This window comes from Megascapheus bottae, chromosome 25 (assembly GCF_031878675.1).
Source record: "Megascapheus bottae isolate mThoBot1 chromosome 25, mThoBot2.hap1, whole genome shotgun sequence".
In the NCBI taxonomy this organism is placed as follows: Eukaryota; Metazoa; Chordata; class Mammalia; order Rodentia; family Geomyidae; genus Megascapheus; species Megascapheus bottae.
The window spans coordinates 16,452,197-16,475,077 of NC_143533.1; the positions used below are offsets into that span (position 1 = coordinate 16,452,197).

Consider the following 22,881-nt stretch of genomic DNA (forward strand, 5'->3'; position numbering starts at 1 on the left):
TTTAACAAACAAATATTCAAGAAGGGGATCTCTATATACAATCACTGTTGCTTAGCTTTTTTAAGGATAGTGCCCTACCACTGAGCCATACCTCTGCCTCTTGCTTTTTTGCCATGTTAATTGGAGATAAAACAATCTTATACACTTGCACCTGGGCTTGCTTCAAACCCAAACCCTCAGATCTCTCTGCCTCTGCCTCCTGAGAGGCTTCCAGAGTTGAGCCACTAGCATAGGGCTTTTTTTTTTTCCACTAGGATTGGTTTTGTTCTTGTCACACTGGCACACTCCTCTCTCTGAGGACATTAATACTTGGTAGAAATTGGGTTATGGCAGTATGGAACCCTAGGTCTCTGGGCTGTTGGTCCATGTTAGTGAGTGGGAATGAGACCAAGTCCTGGAGAGCACTGTCTTAGTTATGCTTCGTTTCATGATGTTGTGTTTACTACACCTAGATCATTTGTTTTGCAGAATGTGCCTAAGCCTGGACACAAGAGAACAGATTCTACCCATAGCAGCAACGAGTCTGAATATACCTTTAGCTCTGAATTGGCAGAAATGGAAGACATCCCATCAAGGACCGAGGTACACGTTACACATCCTTTAGTACAGGTAGGGTGGGACCACAGTGTTGTCCATAGGGAGCATTCCTCTAAGGGACTTGTAGGTGCTTAATAGGCCACGTGAGTGCATCTGCAGATGTATTGCACAACGCACATATTAATCCTTTATCTGCTTCTTTGCTGGGTATTGAACTCAGGGCCTCGTGCATGGTAAGCACCTGCTATACCACACTGCTGGATACCCCACCCCACACACATTTCATTTCTAATGTTGTTTCCATAGTAATAGTTTCCTTTAGAATTCCATTTTCTACCTAGCATATTGTTCATACAAAAAATACAGGCTATGAGGAGTTTATTTTGAGCTGAGATCAACTATTTGAAAAGTAAGACCTTAGCATAGAACTGGTAGCTCCTGCCTGTAATCCTAACTACTCAGGAGGCTTGAAATCTGAGAATCCTTCGTTTGAAGCCAGCCTGGGATGAAAAGTCTATAAGATTCTTATCCCCAATTAAGCAGCAAGATGCCTTACAAGAAGGATGGCTCCGGTGGTAGATCTTCACCTGTCAGCAAAAAAAGTAGAGCAAGCTTGAGGCCATGAGTTCAAGCCCTAGCACTGGCAAAAATAAGTAAATTAAATACATAAGGAAAACAGAACAAGATACGAATTAAAATAACACTGACATTCAACTTTTGGTCCATCAAACAAGCTCAAGTTTATTTTAAAGCATAGCAGTCATTGTTTTTCAAGGCAAGTTATTGTACATTGATGGAGATATAAATTCCAATTTAAGAGACTTAGAACTGTTTAGATATGGAGCTGGAAATGTGGCTTACTGGTAGAGTGCCTGCACTCCATACATAATGCCCTGGGTTTAATTCCTCAGAACCACATAAAAAAAATAAATAAATGAAATTAAAAGAGAAAAAATATAGAAAAGAGAAATGTTTAGATATTTATGTATTGGGACATTTATTTTCAATAACAAAACATTATTTAACAAGAAAATAGAAACAGCCTCAAAATCAGTAGGTAATAGCCAAGCAATTGATGACATAGCTGTTTATACCATTAAACCCTACTTATACCATTAAGAATCTACTTCAAAGAACATGCTGAACATGGTGATAACTACCTTTAATCCCAGCTACTTGGGACATAGAAGCCAAAGGATAGCAATCACAAAGTCTTGAGTTACAAACAAACCAATAAACACAACATACTTCACTCTCCCTCAATATCACATGAGACACTGTTACTAATAGAGTACAGGCCACTGTTGATGTTTTCAGTTGTTGCCAGTCTGATAAGGAAGAAGTAGTACTTTGTTGAATTTGTATTTCTCCACTTGTTACCTAGCTTGAGCTCACTTGCTGTATGTATTCTTTGGATATGTATCTTTCTCCTGTCAGCTGGATTAATTTTCTCTTGAGCCAGTCATTGGCTAGTCCTGACTCTCCTGTGATTTCTCTGGCCCAGGAGCCGAGCGAGAAGAAGGTGCCACTGGATATGTCCTTGTTCCTCAAGCTGCAGAAGCGAGTCACAGAGCTGGAGCAGGAGAAGCAGGTGATGCAGGACGAGCTGGACCGCAGAGAGGAGCAGGTGCTACGCAGCAAGGCCAAGGTGGGAGTGCAGGCATCCCAATCCCGCAGTCCCAGCCCCAGCCTGGGGCAGGCTGTCTGAAGCCTTGTCTTCTCTTCTTTTCTGTGAATTTTGGTTTTGATTTTTTTTGGTTTTTTGGTGCCAGTACAGGGGCTTGAACTCAGGGCCTGACCACTGTCTCTTAGCTTTCTCCATGAGAGCTGGCTGGTACTTTACCACCTGAGCCACAGCTCCATTTCTGGCTTTTTGGTGGTTCATTGGAGAGGATAATCTCATGAACTTTCCTTCCAAGCTTAGCTTTGAACTCCAGTGTTTATATCTCAGCCTCTTTAACTAGGATGACGGGCATGACCTATAAGCCTGGCCTGTGTGAGTGTACATGTGTGCACACAAGTGTGTGCACACACGTATGTATGCATGCATGTGTCTGTGGGTGGTTGTATGTTTTGATAAGAATATCTTGCTACATAGAGCAGGCTGGCCTCCACTTTGTGATCTTGCCTCAACCTCCAAGTGAACTCAACCCTAAACTAAGCAGTGTTCGTTTAGAGCAGGGAAGATTAAACCTTCATTTTTTGTTTGAGATTTTTGTATTAGGACTAAGACTTGAATTCAGGGCCTTGAACTCTTGCGTAACTTTTTCGCTCATGGCTGTACCACTTGAGCCACCTTTCCAGTACAGCATTTTGCTGGTTAATTGGAAATGGAGTCTTAACTTTTCTGCCTAGGCTGACTTCAAACCTTGATCCTCCAGCTCTCAGCTTCTTCAGCTGCTAGGATTACTGGCACCCATCTTCTTCACTGTTTTCTGAAGAAATATTGCAAGAATAAATATTGCAAGAATAGAAATGTGGCAACTTATATATAAAGTTTTTACTTTTATTTTTTCCCCCAGGAAGAAGAAAGGCCACAACTTAGAGGTGCAGAACTGGAATATGAGTCCCTCAAGGTAAAGGAAAATCTCTTTCTTTCTCTCTCCCTTTCTCTCTCCCTTTCTCTCTCTTTCTCTGTTTCTCTCTCTCTCTCTCTCTCTCTCTCCCTCTCTCTCTCTCTCTTTCTCTCTCTCTCTCTCTCTCTCTCTCTCTCTCTCTCTCTCTCTCTCTCTCTCTCTCTCTCTCTCTCTCTCTTTCTTTCTTTCTGTGGATCACGGGGCTTGAACTTGGTCTGGGTGCCGTTCCTGAGCTCTTCAGCTCAAGGCTACCACTCTACCCTTGAGCCAAGCCCCATTTCCCATTCTCTAGAGGTTAATTAGGGATAAGAGTCTCAGGTCCTTTTGTGCCTGGGCTGGCTTTGAACCTTGATCCTCAGATTTCAGCTTTCTGAGTAGGATTACAGGTATGAGCCACCATGCCCAGCTTAAAGGGAATTTTCTAGCTGACTTTAAAGCCTTTCTTTGGAAAGAGACCTTCCCAGAATCGGTGTTTGGAGTTTTTTCCCTCAGAGAACACCCTTAGCTCTGAGCCCTGGCTTGTGCCTCATTCATGTGTTACTTCTAGGCAATGTGGATTCTTTTTGTGTAAATTCTCTTTCTTTTATTTTTTAAGCATGCATTAGTTAAATACAGGTGATTTCATTAGGATCTTTCTTGCTTTCTTTCTCTCTCTTTCTTTCTTTCTTTCTTTCTTTCTTTCTTTCTTTCTTTCTTTCTTTCTTTCTTTCTTTCTTGTCAATCATGGGGCTTGAACTCTAGGCCTGGGCTCTGTCCCTGAGCCTTTCAGCTCAAGGCAAATGCTCTACCCCTTGAACCTCCGCACTACTTCTGATTTTCTGGTGGTTAATTGGAGATAAGAGTCTCTTGGACTTTCTCCTGGACTCGCTTTGAACCACAGTTCTCAGATCTCAGCCTCCTGAGTAGGATTACAGGTGTGAGCCACTGACAGTTCCAGAGTTCCAGTTTTATCTAGTCCTGTGGTATGTGTTAAATCAATTCCCATGGAAATGTGGTTTATTCCTCTAATCCTAGCTACTGAAGGAGGCTAAGAGTTGAGGATCAAGGTTCAGCCCAGGCAGAAACGTCCAGGAGATTCTTATCTCCAATGAATCACCAAAAAGCCAGAAATGGAGTTGTGGCTCAAGTGGCAGAATGGAAGCCTGGACTGGAAAAGCTCAGAGACATTTGCCCAGTTCCTGAGTTCAAGCCCCAGGAATTGCCACCCCCCCAAAAAAAAGTGGGGGCAGAAGTGTGGCCTATTCGTAGAGTGCTTACCTAGCAAACATGAAGCCCTGGTTTGATTCCTTGGTACTACATATGCAGAAGAAGCCAGAAGTGATGTTGTGGCTCCAGGAGTAGAATGCTAGCCTTGAGAAAGCTCAAGGACAGCTCAGGCCCTGAGTTGAAGCCCCGGGACTGGCAAAAAAATTAAAATTAAAAAAAATTCAGGATCCACATTGGAGCTATTCTTTCAAAGTATCTTATTCAGCTTCAGAGTTAGAATTACCTTCTCTTTCCCTGCAAACAGAACCTGGGCCCCTTAGAACTGACTACTTCTACCCTCTTGACACTCAGCAATCTCTCTCAGCCTGGAAACACACCCGGAACATTCCAGAATACATTTGCCTGTGGAATTTAGGGTGATGATTCAAATTACTATTACCTTTACTCAGTCCTACTTGATGTCCTGCCTCCTTAATTTACAGACCAGACTTTCCAGAAGGTTCCGGAAGCCGTTCACTAGGGCATCTCTAATGTCCATTTTAATCAGAATTCTCTACCATCCTGGGGCAAGTTGAGTTTTCCAATGTACCATCTATCAGGAAGGACAGCAGTAAACTTTTCCTTTATCTCTTCCTTCAGCGTCAAGAACTAGAGTCAGAAAACAAGAAACTGAAAAATGAGCTCAATGAGTTACGCAAAGCCCTCAGTGAGAAAAGCGCTCCAGAGGTGACGGCTCCGGGCGCCCCTGCTTACCGAGTCCTCATGGAGCAGCTGACCTCAGTGAGTGAGGAGCTGGATGTCCGCAAAGAGGAAGTCCTCATCCTGAGGTCTCAGCTTGTCAGCCAGAAAGAGGCCATCCAGCCCAAGGTAAGCACTAGCGCTTCTTAACCTTTGTCCTCTATTCAGAATGATGCAAACTTATCCCAAGGCTTGGATACCTCAAAGTTTCATCATAGACAAAGAATTTTTTTTTTTCTGGGCCCAGGGCTTGAACTCTGGGCCTGGGCACTGACCTTGGGCTCCTTTTGCTCAAGGCTAGCACTCTACCACTTGAGTCACAGCACACTTGTGGCTTTCCCTGTGATTAATTGGAGACAAAATTCTCATGGACTTTCCTCCCACAGCTGACTTTGAACCTCAATCCTCAGATCTTAGCCTCCTGAGTAGCTAGGCATGAGCCCAGCACCCAATGTAAGACTTTTAAAACTAATCTTTGTTAGTCAGAAATACTTTTGTGCATGTGCCATTACTGGAGCTTCAACTCAGGGGCTGGGTGCTGTCCTTTAGCATTTTCTACTCCAGGCTAGAACTCTACCACTTCACCCAGAGCTCCACTTCTAATTTTTTGGTGATTAATTGGAGATAAGGGTATCATGGATTTTCCTGTCCGTAATGGCTTTGAACCTTGATCCTCAGTTCTCAGCCTCCTGACTAGCTAGAATTACAGATATGAACCACCAGCACCCAGTTTCTCAATACTTTTTTGATGATAGTAGAGATTGAAGTCAGGGCTTTCCACTTGCTAGACAGGTGTTCTACTATTTTCCCCCTCCCACTGCAACCCTCCTAGATAGCACCCCCCCTTATTATGTTCATGCCCTATGACTAACATCATCATCATCATCTTAGTCTGTATTCCACAAATGAGTGAGAAGGTGCCATATTTGTTTCTTTGGATTAGGCTCTGTCACTCAACATGATGATCTCTAGATTCATATGTTTTCCTGGCATAATTTTATTTTTATTTGTGGCTAATTAAAATTCTGTGAGGTTTCCTTACCTTACAAATGAATCATATCCCTCTGAAGTCTGAAATGGGGAATGTTCTGGAACCGTCCATTTTGGCTGAGACACGTAGATCTCACCTTCCTTGGGCTGTCCCAGGGCAGTGTGTCCCAGGGCACACTGATTTCCAATGTGGCAGGGCCTGAGGAGAAAAGGCTACATGCTTACCGAGGTTCATTCCAAAATCAAGATCCTCTCCTGATGATTCCCATGTGAGAAACTAGTCATCTTATTTTCTTTTTTTATTAAGTTCATAAGCAACAATTGTATATACTTGCAGAATACATGGTGATATTCTCACAAGAACATGTAGTAACAGTTGAAAGGATAGAAAATTGAGATAGGCAACATTAAAAACCCTGTAGCTCTCAGAGCTTACAACTAGTATCAAATGTACTCACCCAGCTCATGCAACCCCTGGGACAGCCTATCTACCCCTGATTGCCGGCCCTGTCTGACCCAGGTCCCTTTTCACCCAGTTCCAGCCTACACAGGGCAACTGCCTTAGCCTCACCTAGGAAAGATGCCCACAGCACTGATGTTCTAACACCCCAGGGCTATTTACCTTGCTCAGTTTCTAGTTAGCCCAGCAACACCCCATGAACCAGGGCAAAATGTGCTTTCTGCTTGGCCTGCTCTACCTAGACAGGCGCCTCCTGGTGGGCATTACTACAGCTCTCAGGGACCTAGAACAAAGACTTCACCTGCATACCTTAGTAACAGTGTTGTGCTCTGCCACACTCAAAAATATTCTGAGAGAGGATATAGAAACAAAAGCCATATAATGAGTGATTGTTGTCCTTAATGTACTATGTTATCTCTCATCTCTTTTTCTGTCTCTTGGTTATCTCATATTGTTATAGTATTTTACTTTGTTATCTGATATATTGTATATATGCTTATTTGGTTATTTGAAATAGGATAGGGAAAGGGGTGAGGGAAGGGAAATGGGGACCAAGACATGAGAAAGGATATTAGTGTTTGTGAAGTAATGCACCTTCTATTTGGTGAACATAATGTAACCCTTCTATTAATTACAATAAAAAATATATGAAAAAAATATTTTGAGAGAGAATGAGGGAACAGAAGACATTGTGTGAAAGGAAATGTACTCATTACCTTACTCGTGTAATTGTAATCACCTCTATAATAATAAATAAATTAAAACAATTTAAAAAATATTCTGGAGGCAGGTACAGTAGCTCATACTTATAATCCTAGCTACGGAGGAGGCTAAGATGAAAGGATTGCTGTTCAAAGCCAGCCCAGGCACTAAAGTCATGAGACTCTTACCTCCACTTAACCACTAGAAAACCAGAAGTGGTGCTGTGGCTCAAGGGGTAGGGTGGTAGCCTTGAGCTGAGGAGCTCAGGAACAGTGAGTGCGCAGGCCCAGAGTTCAAGCCCCTTGACCAAAAAAAAATTACAGCTAGGAAAACCAAAACAACACGAGAGAATTTTAAAAAATAAGAGCTACCATCATATGCATATACATTGAAGTTCATATGCCACTGTCATGAATATTAATTTATGTACAGAATTAATTTTAGGACATGATTCTTAAATTAGCTCTTCTTTTACTGCTGTAATGAAGATACATTGATGCAATTTAATCACAGAACTAAATTTTTTTTTCTTTTTCTTTGTGCTTGCCAAACCTGTGATTTTTCAGGATGACAAGGTAATTGTAAGATTTTCCCCCCAATGTTTAGTGAATACTTATAATTGGATCTTCCTCACTATAGGTAATGTCTTGTTTATGAACACCAAGGCTATTCTGATATTTGCACCTTAATTTCCCATTTGACTCCATTCTGTATGAAGTAAACCAGGGAAGCAAAAGTTGTAATACCTTTCTGTCTGGTTTCTAAACTGGTCTCCATGAGTTCTAACCTAGTGTCCGCTCTGTGACTCATGACAGTAGTTGTGATATGCCATGCTCAGTCTGGGAAAGGAAACTCTTGGCAAACACTGAAAGTATCTGCCATTCTTCAAGCTCTTGTTCTTTTGTTTTCTTTTTATTTTCTTTTTATTTTTATTTTTTTGCCAGTCCTGGGCTTGAGCTCAGGGTCTGAGCACTGTCCTTGGACTTTCTCAAGGCTAGAGCTCTACCCCTTGAGCCTCAGCACCACTTCTGGCTTTTTTTTTCTATGTATGTGGTACCAAGGAATCGAACCCGGGTCTTCATGCATGCTAGGCAAGCACTTTAACCACTAGGCCAAACTCCCGGCCCCTCTTTTGTTTTCTTTTTTATGTGCCAGTTCTGAGATGTGAATTCTAGGTCATGCACTCTTGCTTGGCTTTTTCACTCTAGTCTGATGCTCTATTCCCTTGAGCCATGCCTCTTGTCCTAACTTTTTGCCAGGTAATTGGGGATAAGAGTCTCGATGATTTGTCCACCTGAACTGGCTTCAAATATCAATCCTCAGATCTCAGCCTCTTGAGTAGTTAAGATTGCCAGCATGAGCCACTGACGTCCAGCAAAGCTCTTACGTCTAGCAGCTGTGGGTTTAAGTGAATAGCACAGAAGAAGAGGAGCCTGAGCAGCTGAGCCACTTAGATCCAGGAGTTCAGGAAACATACCAGGAGTGAAAGTCGCTCCTGATGAGACTGTGGCATCTACCTCCTCTACACCTTGTTCTCACCCACTGAGGAATAGGTGTGGGAAGGCTTACCTTGAACTCATTTCAAAAAGCATGGTATTTGAAGCATAGTCCACTAAATCCATAGAACAAACATTTAATAAAGAATCTGACACACACTATTTAGATGAATTAACTGGCCATTGGGTTCTGAAGTATATATTATTAGTAAGAGAGCACAGAATAGTGTGACTTGTCTCTCCCTGTCCTGCTCTGGCAAAGTAGAAAACAACTGAGTAAAGACTTTGAAACTGTGTTTCTTGTTCGGTGCTAGTGGTTTATGTCTATAATTGTAGCTACTCAGGCTGAGATCTGATGATCACTGTTCTAAGCCAGCCCAGGCAGTAAAGTCTATGATACTCATCTCCAATTAATCACCAAAAAAGCCGAAAGTAGAGTGGTGGCTCAAATGGTAGAGTACCAGCCTTGGGCAAAAAAGAAAAGCAAGAGTGTGATCTAAGTCCAAGTCCTGGTATTGGCACAAAAAAATAGATAGATGGAGGTAGAGCTGTGGCTCAACATGGCAGAGCACTAGCGTTGAGCTGAAGAGCTCAGGGACAGCACGCAGGCCCAGAGTTCAAGCCTGATGACTGACAAAAAAAGACAGATATAGAAAGATAGGTAAACAGATAGATAGATGATAACTACAATAGATACTATGTCCCTTGTCAGGTTAAATGGAAAAAGAAAATTAAAATGTTGACAAAAATATCCTTATTGTATGAAATCATCAGTAACTCTCACCTGTCTAATGTTTCTTTCCAAATCATGTACATATATATCTATATCTATATCTAGATATATATTTACATACATACCGTGTTGTGCCAGAGGAAAAGAGGATTTAAAGGAGCAGATGGTAGTTAAAAAGAGCTCTCTCCTTCCCACTTAGATGTATCTTAAGATGAGATGAGAAAAAAAAACCCTTTAATTTTATAAAGCATCACATCTGAACATTACCTACTTCATGCTGAGTTTTTGTTTTGTTTTGTCTTTTTGTTGGTCATGGGGCTTGAACTCTGGGCCTGGGCATTGTCCCTGAGCTCTTCAGCTACCACTCTACCCCGATGAGCCACAGTATCACTTCTGTTTTTCTGGTGGTTAATTGGAGAGAAGGGTCTCAAGGACTTTCAGGCCCTGGCTGGCTTTGAACCATGATCCTCAGATCTCAGCCTCCAGAGTAGCTAGGATTACAGGCATGAGCCTCCAGCATCCAGCAATGCTGAGTTTTTAATGGGGAAAAAACACGAGGCTTGTACCAAGTTTTCAGATAATTTATTTGGTGTTTCTTTCCTTTTAACTGGTCAGAAAGTGGTCAGTTGGTTTTGTACATTGCATTAAGTTTTGTACATTCCATTAAGTGGTTGCCTAGCTGTTTTTCTGTTGTTCTGTAAGACTGTGTTATACCATATGTGTTTATATGTACACACATTGTTTACATATATCAAGTGCACAGAGCTCACCTGTGATTGCATTGGCAGAACAGTGGTACTGCATTTCTGCTCAGCTTTAAAGATAGTGTTAGGCAGTTCCAGCTGTGTTTGCATGGGGCTGAGTTGATGCTCGGTTGCAACACAGATGGGGTGACGATCATAAGCACCCCTAACTGGAGGAAATAGAAAATATAGGTCACACAGCCTTTGGGTTGAGTCTTAACATGGTGATGTGTTATTTCCCCCTTCAGAATACAATGACAGATGCCACAATACTTTTGGAAGATGTACAAAAAATGAAAGACAAAGGTGAAATAGCACAAGCATACATTGGTTTGAAAGAAACAAACAGGTAAGTTGATTCTTCTTTGCTTTGTTTTGGTTTAACTGTGTTAGTCTTGAGTCTCCAAGCTAAGCAGCCTCTTTGTGGTCAAGAAGTCAACGTGACCATTCATCGCTTGATCAGACACCAACTTCAGAGCGAACCCAAGACTTCCCATGTACTCCCAGTTAAAATCCATTATAAACAGGCCCTACTGGGGTGCATGGACCAGAAAAAACAGGGCAAATGAAGGTGAATATAGCTGAAGTTCTTTATGTGCATATATGAGAATAGGGCAACCAATGAAAACGATTGGAAGTATTCTAAGAAGTTGACGAGAGGGTAAACCACCATGCTCAGCCACAAATACCAAATCAAGAGTACTTTGTGAATCAAAGCCAAGAAAATCTGGGTGCTGGTGGCTCACATCTATAGTCTTATCTACTCAAGAGGCTGAGATCTGAGGATTGAGGTTCAAAGCCTGCCCCAAGAGACAAGTCCAAATCAGCAAAAAGCTGCAAGTGGAGATATGGCTGTAGTGGTAGAGCATCAACCTTGAGTGGAAAAGCTTAAGAATAGAAGCACCCAGGACTTGAGGATAAACCATAGTACAGGCACAGAAAAGAAAAAAGAAGGGAAAAAAAGGGAAGAGTAATAGAGCAGGTGAGGTTGAAGCCCCCCTTTGTACAATTTACAATAAAAAATCATGGAAAACTCCCATTATTAACAGCAGGTAGTATTGTTGATGAGTGGTGTGGAAAGGAAAACATTTTCATGTTTTAGGGCCTTAACTTTTAGGTGCCGCCTTGAGAAGAAGGCTAATAGTGTAGTTTGGACACTCTTGGGTGGGCCCTTCATAACACCAATAGCTATTCAGCACAACTGTTGGAAGGTCTGTAAGGAAATGTCAGCTTTCAATAAGGAGAAGAGAAATTATGAGATATGCAGAATTTCTTCAGTGTTGGCCATGACCTTGAGGGTTCATTTTTCTTTCCAGGACTAGGACTTCAGCTTAGGGCCTTGCACTTTCACTGACACACTAGCACTCAACCATCTTAGCGATGCCTCTAAACCCTACACTAGAAAGATTACAATGACTGTAAGGATGAGAGAATAAGGCTTTTATCTAGAGTTCAGCTTTCTTATTACATCATTTTGTCAACAGAATCTTAGCCCCTACTGAATTCTGAAGACTACTGCTAGGTGGTTTTGTTTGTTTTGTGGTTGGGGCTTTTGAATTCAGTGTCTGAGCGCTGTCCCGGGGGTCTTTGGGTGAAGGCTAAGGCTCTACCACTTTGAGCCATAGTGTCACTTCCAGTTTTCTGGTATTAATTGAAGATTAGAGTTTCACTGGCTTTCTTATCTGGACTGGCTTCAAACCTCGATCCTCAGATCTCAACCCCTGAGTAGCTAGAATAATAGGCATGAGCCACTAGCACCCAGCTTCCTAGGTGATTTCAAGGTGACCTGGCCAGGAATGACAGCAGAGAAAAACAATTCTGGAGGTACCTATTCATCCGTGTTTGGTCCAGGTTTTGTTGTCAGGATGGGCACACACAAGTAAGTGATCACCAACTAAAGATATTTGCCTTGCAAACAGTGAAATAAATCTTACCTCTTTTTATAGTCACTGGTGGGAAATACACAAGTGTTTAGCTAAATGAAAATTTTAACATAGAAATGGAAACTTAAAACATGGTTATCTCTACGAATACATTGTCATAGAAAGAGCAATATGCTCTTCAACCATCCAGATAACGCTTGTGCCCCACCTTGTGCTACGTTCTTCCCTCTCATAGGGTCTATAGGATCCTGAACAAATGATTAAAAGGAGTGGATTTATTTATTTGTTTGTTTAATGATGGTTTTGGGGATTGAACTTCGGGCTCTTGTTTGGCTTTTTTGCCCCAAACTGGAACTCTACTACTTGAGCCACACACCCCCACTTCCCGCTTTTTGGTAGTTAATTGGAGATGAGAGAAATGAGTCTACCTGGACTGGCTTTAGAGCCCCCTTCCCCTTTCCACACACACTCACACCTCTAGACTCAGATCTCAGGCTTCTGAGCATGTAGGATTACAGGTGTAGGCCACCAGCACCAGGTTGAAAACAATTTTTTTAAGTGGGAAATCTGATTTCATGAAGCTCAAGCAAGTTCCTATTCAGAAAAATCTCAAACTTGCTTTTGAAATAGACAGTAAAGATTGCCACATAAAGTAGAAGCTAGAATTTTCCTTCTGTGTGTGTCAAGCTTTCCAACACCTTGGGTGCAAGGTCTTTCAGCCAGCTGAAGGAAACCTTGAAAACAGAATCTCTTTTTTGCTGTTAACAGTGCCCCTGACTCTGGAAAAGCAGCTCTAGGTTCTTAATATTTGGTTCTAATTTCTGCTCATTTACATGCAATGTTACATGTTGTCCATTTTTTGAAGCAATCACCCAAAGTAGTTTTTGTGGTTTTGTCATAAAGTACTAATGAAAACAAACTTATCCACTTGATAAATATTAAAATGGCATGCACACCCCGTGTCACTCCTCACCTCATTTGCATCCTGTGTCCCTTTGTGTTTTGCATTGTATGCCTTTGCATGGAAGATCATCTGCTATGGATTGCCATGAGTTGAATGAGGATGGAGAGCTGTGGCTGGTTTATGAAGGGTTAAAACAAGCCAACAGGTTATATTTGTCTCCTAAAATGGACATAATAATAATAATTTGTTTCTTTTCTTACTAACAATTGTCTCTTGATTTTATATCCCATGTTTTTTGTGTATTGGTTGTCTTCCTTGTAAATTACTTTCAGTACAAACAAAAAAGACACTCTCTACCAACATTCATAAACACACACACACACACACACACACACACACACAGAGTTACTGTTTCCCTCTTTCACACACACACACACACACACACAATTACTATTTCTCTCTCTCTCTCTCTCTCTCTCACACACACACAGAGTTACTGCTTCTCTCTTTCACATGCACGCACACACACACACACACACACACACACACACACACAGTTACTGTTAAAGCTAAACTTTACCTGGGCACCAGTGGCTTATGCCTGTAATCCTCGGTACTCAGGAGGCTGAGATCTGAAGATTGCAGGTTGAAGGCAGCCCTGACAGGAATATATAAGATTCTTGTCTCCAATTACGGCAAAAAGCTAGAAGTGGAACAATGTCTCGAGTGGTAGAGTGCCAGCTTTGATCAAATGAGGAAAGGAGAACACCCAGGTACTGAGTCCAAGACTCAGTAGCTACCCCCCAAACACACAGCACATCAGGGGTTTCATGCCTCACTTCAGTTCAGAATACCTACTCAAGTTTGGCAGCATGCTAAATATGTCCATGGAAGAGAAGACAGAATTTTTCAAAAGCAGCATCTTTCTAACAGAGACGCTCATCTACCTTACTGAGATTTGTATCTTAAAAACCTTATTAAAAATTCCATTTTAGTGAGTGCATTTTAAAAGTACTTCTTACACTGTTCAAAGGGCTTTTGCTTATTCTGCTTTGTCTATTCTAACTATAAACTGTTGTCATTAACGTTGTGGTGTTAATCCTTTTGAAATACTGCAGTTATTAGAATACTTTTGTTATTAATACTTTTGTTTGTTATTAATACTTCATTCTAATTGTCTCCATCACCAGTGAGTTTTACCCAGCCAGTGGTAATGGAGATAATTAGAATAAACAACTGTCTTTTTAAAATTATTATGTGGTTTAATTCCTTTTTTTTTCTTTTCTTTTTTGTGCCAATACTAGGGCTTGGACCCAAGGCTTGAGCACTGTCACTCAGAGCTTTTTCACTCAAGGCTGGTGTTGGTGACCACTTGAGCCACAGCCCCACCTCCAGGTTTTTCTTGGTTAATTGGAGATAAGTCTTGTGGACCTGGGCTGGCCTTGAACCGTGATCCTCAGATCTCAGCCTCCTGAATAGCTAGGATTATAGGCCTGAACCACCAGCATGCTGGCCATGTTGGTTAAATTTGGTTAATTTTTAGCCATGTCTGTTTTGACTTTGGTAAAGGAGAGGAGAGTACATGGTGAAGGGGGGACGCACTGATCATGTATGTCAACTATCAGTCTGAATTAGGGTAAATGTATTTCAAAGTAGCTATCTAGCCTTTCTGCCCTAAAGCAGAGTGTATGTGTGTGTGTATATATATATATGTAAGACAGTGGCTCTACCTGGAATTAGTAACTGTGTCCCTAAAGGCATATTTAGTTAGATTAGCAGTTTGCATTCTTGCCCTTTATAATGCCAACCCAACTTGTGGTGATAATTCTGTTGGGTTTGGCCAACTTAAATGCTACTCTATAAATATAGTAAGCCATATTAAAGCTATATCTTTCATTCATTTATTTTTATTTCTTTAGTTTTGGTGCTAGGGATTGAACCCAGGGCCTTGTGCATGCTAGGCCAGCCCTCTACATCTTGAGCCACATCCCCAGCCCTTCTATTTTGTGTTTTGAAATAGGGATCTCAAGCTGAGTTTGCCGGGGCTGGCCTGTCTCCCACCTCTGCCTCATGAGTGGCACCATGTCCTGCTCTAATTGATTTTTTTGATTTTTTTTTAAGTAACCATTTCCTTGCATTTTTCCAAAAAGCTAAAACTCCTGTCTTTCTAAAGATGAGCTTTAAACAGTTCAGGAAGACACAGATATGTGAATGCATATCACCCAGGCTTGAGTTTTTGACTTGAATCAAGTCAGGTGCTGACACACATAGGCTGCATGGCACTTTTCCTCTGAGAAGAGAGCCTGCCGCCTTTGGCCCCCTGAGGCAGAAGCTCTGTGTGTCATCTCTCGCTCTGCCCATGTGGTTTCCACAGGCTCTTGGAATCCCAGCTGCAGTCACAGAAGAGGAGCCACGAGAACGAGGCTGAGGCCCTCCGAGGGGAGATCCAGAGCCTGAAGGAGGAGAACAATCGGCAGCAGCAGCTGCTGGCCCAGAACCTGCAGCTGCCCCCAGAGGCCCGCATCGAGGCCAGCCTGCAGCATGAGATCACCCGGCTGACCAATGAGAACCTGGTAAGGGCAGGGGCAGGACTTCTGCACCTCCCGCCTACTGGAAGGTCTGCTTGTCTTTTTTTGGTTCCACAGCCTTTCCTGATTCGGAAAAAAACAAAAAAAAACCTACCTTACACTTGTTACCTCTTATTTGGTAGCAGTGAGAGGGGCATGGGCAAAGGTTCCTGTGGAGTCTGATGTGCCTCTGGGCCTAAGCTAATGTCCTACCACTGGAGCCACAGCTCTACTTTTGGCTTTTCTTAATTATTTTTTAAAATTTTTTTTACCAGTCCCGGGGCTTGCATTCAGGGCCTGTGTACTGTCCTTGGGGCTTTCTCAAGGCTAGAATTCTACCACTTGAATCACAGCGCCATTTCTGGCTTTTTCTATGTATGGGGTACCGGGAAATTGAGCGAACCGGCGTCTTAATGTTGTATGCTATGACGAGCACTTTACCATTAGGCCAAACTCCCAGCCCTACTTTTGGCTTTTTGGTGGTTAATTGGACATGAGTCTCAAGGGCTTTCCTGCTCAAGCTGGCTTCAAACCACCATCCTCAGATCTCAGGCTCCTGAGTAGCTAGGATGACAGGTGTGAGCCTCTGCTTCTGCAAGTTAAAAGTTTATAATAACCTATCATACAAATGTTTGCATTTTCTCTAAAGATTTAACAATCTGAATCATCTCTCCATTTCTCCATTAGTGATCATTCACATTACAAACAATTTTCTAGTGGTATTTTTTTTTTTTTTTTGCCAGTCCTGGTCTTGAGCTCAGGGGTGAGCACTGTCCTTGGACTTTCTCAAGGCTAGACCTCTACCACTTGAACCTCAGCACCACTTCCAGCTCTTTTTCTATGTATGTGGTACCAAGGAATCAAACCCGGGTCTTTGTGCATGCTGGGTAAGCACTCTACCACTAGGCTAAACTCCTGTGTATGAAACTCCAGGGTAGAAATGGGAAGTAGAGGGGCTGGGAGTTTGGTCTACTGGTAGAGTACTTGCCTAGCATGCACGAAGACCGGGTTCAATTCCTCGGTACCACATACATAGAAAAAAGCCAGAAATGGTGCTGAGGCTCAAGTGGTAGAGCTCTAACCTTGAGAAAGTCCAAGGACAGTGCTCAGCCCTGAGCTCAAGCCCAGGACTGGCAAAAAAAAAAAAAGAAAAAAGAAATGGGAAGTAGAGAAGGAGAGGATGGTATTTGAGCTCTTTCCAGAGTGCCTGAAATCTCTCAATTTGTGGGGGGAAATTGTTTGAATCATACAGTATTCTTTAAAATGTCATTTTATTGCTCTGGAGTTATATTGCGGCTGATAGTCAACTAACAATGCTTTCATAACTAAGAATTGATAAATCTACCAAATAACAAAATATTGATTGATGAGTGTACCAATTGTGTTGTTTTATCAATTGATTGTGTTAAAATGACTAAATGAGCCCTGAAATTGAGATGCCTCTGGGCTATAAGATTCTTAGAATTTGTTCACTAAGTGGATCAAGTGTTTTCTTCGTACCCTGTCTGCAGTATTCATTTTCTTGGCCATTTTCATAGTTAACATAAAAATAAACTAAGCCCCCATATTCTAAGCTGGGAAAGGTCTAGTTAATGAGTTTGAGTTCAGAAAACACCCTTTGTAGTTCTCTTCCTGTCATTATACTGACTACTAATTCCAAAGAATGGTGTCATACTCTCAAGTTCACAAATTTTTTTAATTTCAGTTTTTCAAACTCATTATAGTTTCTTAGTTTGAATTGTACATTTGGAATTTTTTGTTTATTTATTGCCAGTATTGGCGCTTGAACTCAAGGCCTGGGCACTGTCCCTTAGCTTTTTTGCTCAAGACTAGCACTCTACCACTTGACTCAGCTCTACTTCTGACTTTTTGGTGGTTCATTGGAGAGAAGAGTCTCACGGACTTTCCTGCTCAGGCTGGCTGCAGACTGTGATCCTCAGATCTCAGCTCCTTGGACAGCTAGGATTACAGGCATGAGTCACTGGCACCTGGCCTGCATCATACGTTTCTGGAGGAAGCCCTTGAGCAGAATGTGAAAGCAACCGTTGAAGTTGGGCTTAGTCTTTTTTGGAAAATGTGCCTTGCATAACATCCACCACCCACCTGCCACCAACACCAGTGCAAAAATGGTTTTTCTTCCTCTTGAGGTAAAAAGGACTCACAAGCCTCCTCCACATGGCCTTTGGGAAAGGAAGGGACAGGGTGTCTCACCAGCCCTTCCTGCCATCAAATAAGAGCCCCTAGCAGGGCTGTGTTTCTTACTCCCTGCCTCTGTGGTTGTGGCTGGCTACATAAAGAGCAGGTACAGCTATTTCTGAACATGAAACCGAAGCAAGACCTCTGGGATAGCCCTGGCGCTGGATGACATGGCCCACTGCTGTTGACCGGCTGAGTGGCAGTGTCTTTATCAGCCAACCCATCTTCCTTTCTCTTTTATGTTTTTTATTTTTGTGCCAGTGCTGGGGCTTGAACTAAGGGCCTGAGCCACTGTCCTTTAGCTTTTCCACTCAAGGCTAGCACTCTATCACTTAAGCCACAGCGCCTAATTGGAGATAAAAGACACAAAGATTTTTCTGCCCAGACTGGTTTTGAACTGTAATCCTGCGATCTCAGCCCTCCTAAGTAGCTAGATTATAGCATAAACCACCAGTACCTGGCATCTCCTGCCTTTATCATGCAAACAGTAATCCACTATGTATATAGTTCAGGCCATTTATACTATAGTAATGACAGTGCCGACAGGTGAAGAAGTCAGCTTGATTATTTGCGTTTTCAAATATTTTAAAACTGACTCTGCTGAGAGGTGACCTTTCCTCCAAGACCCAGGAAAAAAACAAATATCCGTTGTGCCTATTTTTTCAGTATTTTGAGGAATTATATGCAGATGACCCTAAGAAGTATCAGTCCTATCGGATTTCACTTTACAAACGGATGATTGTATGTAAAACCACAGTGCTTTCTCCTTGTCTCCCTCGCTTCCAGCCCTATTCTATAACTGAACAGCCCCTGCCCAGGAAAATCTCCCCAAAACCTTGCACACAGCCTGTTTCTCCCTACAGCTGTCTCTCCGCCAGTGGTGTCACCTCTCAGTGTCCTGCGTCCATTGTCATGTTTGGTTTGTTTTTAACGCTGGGCTTGCAGCGTGATGGAAGCAAAATGTGTTTGCAAAGATTAAAACCCAGGAAGCATAACTGAACACTTGGAAATTTTAGCAAGTATCTCCTTTAAAACATGGGTCTGTTATCTCTATGCACACTGGTCTAAAGTGGACAGTGTACATTTTGTGTGTGTGTATGTGAGAGAGAGGGGGGGGGAGAATGCATGTGCCTGTGTGCACTGCTATCACAGTTCAGCATTTTTTTTTCTCATGGCTGGTGATCTACCACTTGACCCATGCCTCCATGCTTTTGTTTGTTAATTGGAGATACAGACTTTCCTGTCCAGGTTGGCTTGAAGCTGAGATCCTTAAATCTGAGTGTCCTGAGTTAGCTAAGACTACAGGCTCATGGCACAAATCTGTATTCCCTTTTGGATAACTATAAACATAACTGAGTCATTTCCTTTGCTTTCCAAATCTGTTCTTGTCTATTTTCCTGAATTTCCAACTGTACCTGTCGTTTGAGAGAATCATCTTTTCAGTAGAGAGTGAATAATCATAAAGCTTTTCCCCCTCCCCTTAAATTAATTGATTGTTTCTTGCATAAAGTGCCCACTTTGCTCCTGCCTGCCTCTTTGTTCCTAGGTCAGCTACGTTTTTCTTTATGTTATTCTCTGATTATTCTTTTAGCTTACATCTTATGTCTTCAAACTTCCTACTTTCCTTAGGTTTCAAGGCTTACTTTAGAATCTGCTAAGGTAAGGTCTCAAAGAGACCATTGCCTCACACATATATTTAGTCTACACCTAACTTCAGCTATTCCTAAATCATCCCCCTTTTGAAAATTTTTTGTACCAGGACTGAAGCTGGTACTCAGAACTTGGATACTGTCACTTAGATTTTTCTCTCTAAGGCTGGTACGCTACCACTTGAGCCACAGCCCTACCTCCAAGTTTTAATTAGTTAATTAGAGATAAGAGCCTCACACAGACTTGCTTCAAACAGCAGTCCTTAGATCTCAGCCTCCTGAGTAGGTAGTCTGACAGATGTGATTCCTCAGCACCTGTCTAAATCTTCTCACTTTTCCGTGCCTAGTACCTTTCCACTTCTGAGGTGACAGCACATGTGTAAGAATTCGGTCATTATTTACCCCTGTATCAAGTCCAGTGGAAAAGACCCACAGCAAGCCTGCTCTCCATCACGCTGTAAAGCATTTTGTGGCATTGCCTATTTTAGCATTTGGCTTTTACCACAGCTGCACTTTCCATACCTGCCAGTGTTAGCCAGGTGGTGGCTCCACCAATGAGCTATTCTGGAGCTTTTCTAGAAAACTAACAGTACTGATCTGTGGTTTGTGTCTCCTTTTTCCTTGTTGTATTTTGGAAGACTTACTTTGACTTTCTGTTCTATTTTTCATCTTGATCTTTAGGATTTGATGGAACAGCTTGAAAAACAAGATAAGACGGTCCGGAAACTAAAAAAACAGCTGAAAGTATTTGCCAAGAAAATTGGTGAACTAGAAGGTATTTAACCATTTAACATTATTACAGTTGCAAAATTGTAGCTCTTTCCAGGGTCTTTAATGGAGGTTCACGTGTGAACATTGGGATAACAACAAAAGCATCTGGGGTTTGTACACTCTCACTTAGCTCCTGCACTCAAGGCTGGCACTGAACCACTTGAACCACAGCACCACTTTAGCTTTTTGTATTAATTGGAAATAAAAGTCTTAGGGTTTTCCTGCCATAGCTGGTCTTTAGGTTTTTAGGTTCAGCCTCCTGAGTAGCTAGAATAGGTATGAACCAGTAGAGCTCAGCCAAACCTGTAATTATAATCGAAGAGTTAGGTTGTAATATTTTCAGATGTTACTAATTCTAGGCCATTCTCACTCAGAAACCAGACATCAATTAAGCTGTCCTGATAACTTTTATAGCATAAAAGTAACATTTGAAAAGTTAATTCATAGATTAAACAAAGGCCTAATGATTTCTTATGAAACATAGTGAATTAAGTAATATTTATCTAGTGGAGAAAAAGAAAAGATTTTTGAGGCCAGGATGCCTGATAAGAGGCAGTATCCTTGTCCCACTCTCTTTTCTTCCTGCCAGATTCCCCACCTCATATAGAAAACAAATAAGGTGACTTTATGGAACAAAAAACCCTCAAAGTTTATTTATGTTTTCCTCTATACTGCAACACATTTAAATTTTTGTTTTAAAATTAGCATGCCTTTTGCTTCCTCCTGTCGGCTGTATTTAAATAAGGGAGCTTTTTTTTAACCAAAGCACTTTTTTAAAAAATGCTAACTTATATATATATATATATATATATATAATTATGTAACTCAGTAGAGACTATTGTAAAAGTTGATCTGCTTTGTGCTGTGTCTTATTCTAGGAGTACATTATACCTATTTTATAATCAAAAGATTTAGACCTGAGAGTATTACAGAAATTATTTGTCTTCATAAGAAAATTTTAAAAAAACAGTAAGTCCCCAAAATTATAAATGACTTACCCAAGGTTCTACTAGGTACATCTAACTGGCAGGATTAGAACTCCAGCTTTTGGAACTGATTTCTCTCCTTTGTCTCAGAATTTCCACCACAATTTCTTCTCTACTTGTGGGAACTTACCTCTTTCCATGAAACCTGAGGTCCAGATCTTCCTGGTGGCAAAGGGAAAAAAAATACACACAGAACTTCAGAACATCTTAATTCCCTCTACTTTTCACAAAAATAGAATGTTTATTTTCCTTTCAAATTTATAAAAAATCTAGATGAACATTGCAATGTTTGTGCTGCTTTAATGGAGCACCTCAGCCTGGTGACTTATTAGCAATAGATTCCTCATACTTGAAGAGGATGAAAGTTCAAGTTCAAGGTGCCCTCATGTTCAGGGTCTGGTGAAGGCTTGGTTTCAGCTTCCCAGCTAGAAGTGCCTTGTCCCTGCCTCCTTCGAGAGGGCCAAGTCTGTCCAGTCACAGGGCAGTAGAGGGATAGGAACTAGTCTCCTCAACCTTGTCATAAGGTAGTTTGGAATTCTTGTGCTTAGTAATTTGATAGTCCTATGGTTAATTCTGTTACACTGGGACTAAGCCTCAACAAACACTCAAGCCATAACAACTGCCATGGTCTCTTGAGTATTAGAAAATTAGGGTAGTGTTCTGGCTTATGTCTTTCAGACTTAGGTATTTTCTTGAAACATCAGAAAAACATCATAAAAGTGAGCATTTTATTTTAGTTAGTAGATAATTTTGTTAAATCAACATTTTGAGCAGATTTCTTCTCTCTCTGGATCTTTATAAAGACCTAAGTCTGTAGGTAGAACTCAGAGGCAAGAAAAAAAGCTTAATGAGAGGTTGGTAAATTCCATCTGACATTTTTATACGGAACCAAAAATATCCTGGTCTGTGATTTTATACAAGGAAAGTGAAGCTTTCTCTTAAAACTTGAGCTTTGGGGCTGGGATGTAGCTTAGTAGCAAGGACTTACCTAGCAAGTGCAGTGTCCTGGATTTGATCCCCAGTACCAAAAACAAAAGGAAAAGACAAGGGCTGGGAGGTTGGTCTAGGGGTAGAGTGCTTGCCTAGCATGTACAAAGACTGGATTCGATTCCTCAGTACCACATATATAGAAATGCTGGAAATGGTGCTGTGGCTCAAGTGGCAGAGTACTAGCCTTGAGGAAAAAGACCAAGGACAGTGCTCAGGCCCTGAGTTCAAGCCTCAGGAAAAAAAGAAAAGAAAAAAATACAGTTAAAAAACAAATCCTGGCTGAGCACTGATGGCTCATGCCTATAATCCTAGCTATTTAGGAGGCTGAGATCTGAGGATCATAGTTCAGTGCCAGCTCGGGCAGGAAAGTCTGTGAGACTCTTCAGTTAATCACCAGAAAACCGGAAGTGGCTTGAACTAAAGGCCTCGAGTTCTCTCTTTTTTTTGTCAAAGCTGGTGGTCTACCACATGAGTCACGCCCACAGTCTGGCATTCTGTGCTGGTTGATTGGCAGTGGAGTGGCTGTGGCTGGCTTCAAACTGTGAACCCCCAAACCTCAGCCTTCTGAATTGCTAGAATTACAGGCATGAGTCACCAGTGCCTGGCTTATTTTATTTTTTTACATGTAGCAACGTTCCACAAGCAGCCACAGCTCTGGGGGTCCTGATGGTGTGGTATTTAAACTGACTCCAGAAATAGCATGAAACTAAATATTCCGAGAGTCCTCTCTTGTATAGAGGAGTACGTTTCCAGC

At 41.7% G+C, this 22,881-nt stretch overlaps 1 protein-coding gene across 4 annotated transcripts in view; it reads left to right on the plus strand.

The window, feature by feature from the left end:
* Positions 1–22,881, plus strand: part of Myo5a (myosin VA) — a 110,350-nt gene that overhangs the window by 69,747 nt on the left and 17,722 nt on the right. Inside the window, exons 25-33 of one of the 4 annotated variants that reach the window (XM_090358392.1) lie at positions 469–582; positions 2,042–2,185; positions 3,060–3,113; positions 4,959–5,186; positions 10,430–10,530; positions 13,093–13,173; positions 15,343–15,541; positions 18,398–18,472; positions 20,062–20,155. In XM_090358392.1, coding sequence (XP_090214518.1) covers positions 469–582; positions 2,042–2,185; positions 3,060–3,113; positions 4,959–5,186; positions 10,430–10,530; positions 13,093–13,173; positions 15,343–15,541; positions 18,398–18,472; positions 20,062–20,155 — 1,090 coding nt within the window. The remainder of the gene's footprint in view (positions 1–468; positions 583–2,041; positions 2,186–3,059; positions 3,114–4,958; positions 5,187–10,429; positions 10,531–13,092; positions 13,174–15,342; positions 15,542–18,397; positions 18,473–20,061; positions 20,156–22,881) is intronic. The other 3 variants (XM_090358393.1, XM_090358394.1, XM_090358395.1) reach the window with 3 other exon arrangements.